This window comes from Pimephales promelas, chromosome 8 (genome assembly GCF_988280905.1).
Source record: "Pimephales promelas chromosome 8, fPimPro1.hap1.1, whole genome shotgun sequence".
Taxonomy (NCBI): Eukaryota; Metazoa; Chordata; class Actinopteri; order Cypriniformes; family Leuciscidae; genus Pimephales; species Pimephales promelas.
The window spans coordinates 1,247,766-1,254,891 of NC_142776.1; the positions used below are offsets into that span (position 1 = coordinate 1,247,766).

Consider the following 7,126-nt stretch of genomic DNA (forward strand, 5'->3'; position numbering starts at 1 on the left):
TATATCCTCGGATTAAAATGTTAAAATGATTTAAGGTCCAATCTTATTGTCATTTCATACACATTTTTACATGAAGGATCGAAACTAAGCAAAACCCAAGATAAAAACATTACTAAAACATTAGAAACTAGAGTGCAAGTCTAAACAGCTTTGTCAATAAAAAGCATAAAAAAGACAATTCAAAAATAAAAACAGTGTAATAATTAGTAATAAAGACAAATTATTGTTATTAAAATGTCTAAATAAAAAACAAAACGATATTATCTATGTCTATTGCACGCAGAGTAGCATATACATTATATAAATGTCCTCACGAGAGGGTTGTCATGATATTTCACTTAATTAGAGTGGAAATTTGGCGCCAAAACTATAGCTTGTTTATCTGATGACTGTTCGCGCGCGCTGTAAACATTTCACAACGGAACGTCAGTCAGACGAAAAAGTGACGCTGAAATATGAATGCTGGATTATGAATTATGTTGCAGGGCTGTGTATAATGAGCGTTACTGTTGACAGGCTGTCTCATCTCTGACTCATTGAGTTCTCATGATGAAACTCGTGCTGGGAGGCGCTTAAACGCTTGAACGCCCTCAAACAAACCCTGAAGAGAAACCGGTGCTGCTGAGAGTCCTTAGATGAAGGACAGGGAGTGTGAAGAGAAAGTGTGTGTGCTGAGAGTCCTTTACATGAAGGACAGAGAGTGTGTTTCAAACCCCGAGAGATGAGACGCGCTCGTGCATGTGCTGAGAAACACACGCGCTTCGCTTCGTACGCGCAGGTGAGTTTCGCTTTTCTTACGCCATATCGTGTTTTTTTAATTATTATTTACAAATTTGTAAACGAAACTACCCAGAATAGAAGCTGAACATGAGTTCTCTCCGGACATCAGCTGTTTTATCCTGCACTGTAAAGAAAATATTGTTGGTTTAACTTAAAATGCAAGTAAGCTGGTTGCCTTAAAATTTTAAGTTGATTGAACTGGAAAAAGTGAGTTAATACAATGAAGGAAATTAATTTAATCATCAGAAACTCAAAATAATAAGTTCTCAACTAAATAAATTATTTAAGTTGATTTGACAAAAGAATGCTCGTATTCTGAGATGACAGAAATAGTGCTTGAAAATGGTCCTATCAGTAACAAATATTAATTATAGGCCTACTGTATATACGTGACTGAGAACTTCATTATTTGAAGTAGCCTATCAGTCGTATTTTGGTAACACTTTACTTACAGTAAGGTTTATTAGTTGATGCATGAACTAAAAATGAGCAAAACATTTGTTCCAGTATTTATTCATCTTTGTTAATATTAGTTAATACAGCTGTGTTAGTTCACAGTGCATTAACTAATGTTAACAAATAGGCCTACAACCTTTAGTAAATGTTGAAATTAATATGATCTAAGATCATTTTTAGTAAAGTGTAACCCTTATTGTTGCTGTTGCTAGCATTCAGAGCTGTGAAGATGATCCCTGTAAACGAGTTCAGGAACATCGTGTCGGAGCAGAACCCGCAGTTCCGGGTCCTGAAGCCCTGGTGGGACGTCCTGTCGGAGTATCTGGGCATCGCTATGCTCATGATCGGCGTGTTTGGCTGCACGGTTCAGGTACACATCTTCAGCTCACAACATGATATCATGGACGCTCGATTCTGCCACGGAGTAAACATTTAAAAACTATTTGCAACCTTAAAAAAGAAAAAAAAAAGAAATCTTGCAGTTCCGAGATCTGAATCTTTTTCTGAAAACGAGTCAAAATTGCGAGATATGAACTTTAAATTCCACAGTTCTGGCTTTATTTATTGCAATAAAAAATAAAAAGTAATTGCAACTTTTTATCTCACAATTCTGCCATTTTTCGTGCAATTCAGAGTTCTACTATTTTTTACTAATTCTGATAATAAGTCAAAATTGCGAGATATGACCTTAAATTTCACAGTTCTGACTTCATTTCTTGCAATAAAAAATAAAAAGTAATTGGTGTTCTGAAAATAATTCACAAAATTGAGAGATATGAACTTTATCGCTAGGTTTCACAGACAGGGCTTAGATTTTAAATCAACTTTTAAAAAACATGCATTGGGAAAGAAAAAAATATTTTAAATGATATATTTTAAGATCTGTCAGTGAAAGTTTCTTTCAGTTCAGCAGCTCAATAATGCATTTTAGTCTGCGACAAGCTTAAGCCTTGTCTGTGAAACCGGTATAAATTCTGACTTTATTTCTTGCAATAAAAAGGTTCTCAAAATTCTAGCTTGTGGATTGAGAGATTTAGGCCTGGTTTCATTGACAGGGCTTAGATTAAGACAGCATTAGGCCTTAATTAGAATGTTTAAGTAGCTTTTATAAACGTGAAATATCTGGGACTAGACTTGAAACCGTGAGATCAACTTGCAAGTTATTAAGTCTGAATTGTGAGATAAAAAGTTGCAGTTAGCTTTTTTATTCCGTATCTTAAATTAAAATAGGCTATAAGTCAAATCACCTTTATTATACAATGCTTTTACAACACAAAGCAGCTTTAGAGATAACAGGAAAATAATGCAACAAAGATCGTTTCCAGAAGAAAATAGCGTCACAGTCCAGTGATGGTTCATTTTTGTTGCAAAAAAGTTATTAATTGAATTAATCTATTCAGATACATCATCCAGCTCAGTTCAGTTCTCATATAATGGTGTCAGTGCAGGCAGAATAATAATATTGTTGAATATTAAATGTCCCAAACTAAGCAAGCCAAAAGCCATAGGCAACAAAAAGCAGAAGCAAGCTTTCATGTGATCTAGTTACGTCAGATTTACTAAGAATTCAGATTTGATGATTCAAACTCTCTATGTGCCTATGCTATTATTCACGATCTGAAAAGAAAGTTCACATCAAAATGAAAACGGTCATCATTTAGTCACCCTCATGCCATTTTCTGTCGGATTTTCTCCCTTGCCTTAAACACAACAGGAACTGTTTTGAAGAATCCTTGAGCTTCCTTTTTCATTCATTGATAGTGGACTGTGAATTTTACTGCGCCTCTAAAACAAACACCATCATAAAAGTATAATAACAATCGTCCGTGTGACTCGTGCACTTTATTCGGAAGTCATATGATGCTTTGTGTGAGGAACAACTTATATTATTCAAATCAGTTACATTCACAAATGCTACATGAAGACACACGGCTTATTTTGGGGTGAACTATTCCTCACAAAAGTACACCTTTTTTTTGTTATGTTTAATATGTTGAACCTCTTCAGGGGTGTTGCACACTCAACATGTTCCCCGTTCTACATGTAAACACACTATTTTGGATTCTAAATGGGGTAACGAGTCGGTAGCGCTGATAAGATTTGCTCTACAAAAGTAGTGGAACTTCATTATCAAAGGTAATTCTTTAGTTTTTCTGCATTTTGGGAAGATGATTCTCACAAAGAATCAGAGGTGGCACGTGAATGTGCACGAAGCTTCTGATCAGCAGTGTGTGCAATAAAGAGAAGATTAGACGAGCATTAGCTGATTAGATAAAGTCCTGTGAGGTGTGTTTAGCTCCTGATCTTTCCATTGTTCTTTTCATTTGCCACCAACTGCATTCCTCTGGTGCTATTCGAGTTTCGGTCAAAAAGGCCCGACATTTTTTTTTTTTAGCAATGAAATAAATGTACTAAATTTTAGTTTGATAATGTTTTTTATTTAATATTTTTGTCAATTTTTTTAATACTTAATTACATTTAAACTCTATTTATAATCCATTTATTCACTTTTTGAGCAAATTAAATTAAATTTCCAACTTAAACCGTGGTAAATCTTGAATGCTTTAGAGCAACAGGCTGAAGTTTGATCTCTTTTACAAAGACGACACTTGGCAGATTATTGCTGAAGTGAAAAAAACTTAAAGTAACGGAATTTTACGTGTATTGTTATGAAAAATGAACAAAAATACTATTCAATTTCAAAATCACGTACTCTAAAACTGCTCGAAAATCAAAGCCATAAATCTAAACAAGTTGTTTTCCAAATTTGAGCTTGATATTTTAAAAAAATGAGCTTTCCGTTTTTTTGTTCGGCTGCAGTACCAAACGCGTCCACTAGAGGAAACTCGTCTCGCATTCATTTCCAATTCATTTTTGACGCGAGAAATACAAGTGTGACTATTTTTTACAGGACCATTTAACCTTTTCGAATCCTGTCCATGATTTTATTTGTGTGTTCATAAAACAAGTGCCAAAACCTTTACCAAGTTTCGTAGCAATGAAGTAAAAAATAAACGTAAAACCGAAGAGCACCAGAGGGTTAAATGTTCTTGATTTCAGTGTTTCATGTGTCGTCATTATTGATCCTAAGACAATCTTCATCTCTCCTCAGCTGACACAAGACAAGATATCTTGCCTGCCGAACCGACTCACGGGTCTCTCTCACGGAGACAGGGATTGCAATCACATACGGCAGCACAAGGAGAACGAGAGCCTGTGGGAATTCGCCATCACCAAACATCTCAGCCCAAACATCGTGGAGGTGTTCGGGAGGAAGAACGGCCTCGATATCCACCAGTACGAATTCGTCAACCACTTCTGCTATGAACGTGCCGTGCACTGGTATGGCAAATACTTCCCTTACCTTGTCGTCATCCACAGTATGATCTTTATGGTGGCCAGCAGCTTCTGGTTCAAGTTCCCAGGGACGTCGTCTAAAATCGAGATGTTTGTGATCATACTGGGGAAATGCTTCGACTCTCCCTGGACCACAAGAGCCATCAGCGAAGTGTCCGAAGAAAGGCGGGAAGAGAGAATGGTCGTATGGAGAAAGAATACAATGACCAAATCAGACACGGGAAACGACGACGACATGGTGTCTCTAATCCGATCTTCCGTGAAGGATCAGAAATCGCCAGAAACCGCCGCGTCGCTCTTGGATAAAAAAGAGGGCGAGCAAGCAAAGGCCTTGTTCGAAAGAGTCAAGAAGTTTCGGACACATGTTGAAGAAGCGGATCTTCTTTACCTCATGTACGTTCTTCAAACGGTGCTCAAAGTCTTTAAATTTGCTTTAATCACTATTTATAGTATCGTTTTGGTCCCGAACATCCAGATTGTGGTGATGTGTTCGGTGCCTCCAGATCTGACCGGGTTTGAGGCGTTCTGCTGCAACTACAACAAAGCACATTTGTTTTCCAAATTAGCATATTGCTACATATGCTTAGTCGGGGTTTATGGACTGCTGTGCATTTATTCGCTTTACTGGCTGTTTCATCGACCACTCAAAGAGTATTCCTTTGAGGCGGTCCGCTTGGAGACGGGAATTAACGACATCCCGGATGTTAAGAATGACTTTGCGTTTCTCCTGCACCTTAGTGACCAGTACGACGGATTATACTCCAAACGCTTTGCCGTCTTCCTCTCTGAGGTGAGCGAATGCCGTTTAAGGCAGATGAACCTCAACAACGAGTGGACGGCTGGTAAACTCCGTGCTCGTATGTCGCGCAACGCGAGCGAGAGGTTGGAGCTACACTTGTTCATGCTTCCAGGTCTACCGGACACCGTCTTCGAGGTTTCGGAAGTAGAGTCGCTCAAACTGGAAATGATAAGCAACATCACGGTGCCTGGAAGCGTAACGCAGCTCGCGGCCTTACAGGAGATCTCGTTGATCAACAGTCCGGCTAAGCTTCAGCTAGCGGCGCTTAATCACCTGCGCGAGCACCTAAAGGTTCTGCGTCTGACCTTTGAAGGCCCGGATCAAGTTCCCCCGTGGATGTACACCTTACAAAACCTGGAAGAGCTTCACTTAAGCGGCCCTTTAAGCAGCGAACTCTCTCGTAGTCCTTCCCTCGACACTTTACGCGAGCTCAAAAACCTGCGCGTGCTAACGTTACGTAGCAAACTAATCAAGATACCACCAAGTATTGTGGATGTTTCCAATCACCTTTTGCGATTGTGCGTTCACAATGAAGGTACGAGGCTTCAGGTTTTCCACAGCCTAAAGAAGCTGGTTAGCCTAGCCACTTTGGAGCTAACAGGCTGCTGTCTTGAGCGAATCCCAAGCGCGGTGTTTAGCCTTTCCCATCTCCAAGAGCTGGACCTTAAAGAGAACAGGCTCATCACTGTAGAAGAAATCTTGAGTTTGCAGCACTGCCGACGTTTGACGACCCTCAAACTCTGGCATAATGACATTTCCTACATCCCCGAACACGTTAGCAAACTCCGCGCGCTGGAGACGCTAGACGTCAGCTGGAATAAGATCCACAAGCTTCCACTTCGGTTGTGTTACTGCACTAAACTTCGACATCTGGATCTCTCGCACAACCAGCTGACATCGCTTCCCTTGGAGATCGGCGTCCTGCAGTGTCTCCAGTTCTTCTCGGTGGCCTTCAACTCTCTGGAGAGTCTCCCTGAAGAGCTCTTCTCCTGCAAGAGGCTGAAGGTCCTAGCGTTGGGAAATAACAGCATTTCCACCTTGTCCCCACGAATTGGGAATCTGGCTCTGCTGGTTCGGCTCGAGCTGAAGGGAAACAGGCTCGAGTCTTTGCCTGTAGAAATCGCAGACTGTCTCCTACTAAAACTACCTGCTCTGATAGTGGAAGATAGTCTGATGGACCTGCTGCCTTCGGACGTGAAGGACAGACTGAAGCACAGATAATCACAACACTGGCTCACATTCTTAGTTTTAATGGGAGTATGCTTTGAACAAATCAAACACTGTGAACCCGAAGTGAAATTAGTCAAATTAAATGAGTTAATTTCGCTCAAAAATGACTGAAAGATTTTTGTACTTCATAGAAAAAAGTGAACTCAATGGCCCAGTTTCATAGACAGGACTTAGACTAAAGTTGTTTTCTGTTTATTACATTTCATGTTATGACACTTTGAACGTTAGAGTATTCAAAGCGTCCAAAGCATCAACAAGCTTCCCCATACTTTTTGACAAGCGTCTTTGACAGGGCGGCCAGAGCTTCTTTGACGCTCAAGTTGGCGGCGGTGTGAACGTACATTAACTCACAGTTGTCAGCGCAACTCTCACCTTACTTCAGGTGGACGATGAGGCAATTTTATTCTAGAAACAAACTTCTTGGATTTATTTTCATGTTATCACGGTGAGGCTGCTTTGATACAATCTGTATTGTAAAAAGCGCTATATAAATAAAAATGACTT

The 7,126-nt window shown here is 39.7% G+C and overlaps 1 protein-coding gene across 1 annotated transcript; it reads left to right on the forward strand.

Moving 5' to 3' along the window:
* Window positions 1–606: 606 nt before the first annotated feature.
* On the forward strand, window positions 607–6,713 carry LOC120467983 (volume-regulated anion channel subunit LRRC8E). Its single transcript, XM_039656621.2, has 3 exons — window positions 607–778; window positions 1,449–1,606; window positions 4,349–6,713. The coding sequence occupies exons 2-3, from the start codon at window positions 1,466–1,468 to the stop codon at window positions 6,611–6,613; spliced, it is 2,406 nt and encodes an 801-aa protein (XP_039512555.2). The 5' UTR covers window positions 607–778; window positions 1,449–1,465; the 3' UTR covers window positions 6,614–6,713.
* The last annotated feature ends 413 nt before the right edge of the window (window positions 6,714–7,126 follow it).

What these genes read in the sequence shown, in the direction of transcription:
- LOC120467983 (XM_039656621.2), top strand. Translation starts at nt 1,466, where the DNA reads ATGATCCCTGTAAACGAGTTCAGGAACATCGTGTCGGAGCAGAACCCG. An exon ending in TGTTTGGCTGCACGGTTCAG is followed by an intron (nt 1,607 to 4,348) that starts GTACACATCTTC and finishes ATCTCTCCTCAG; the next exon opens with CTGACACAAGACAAGATATC.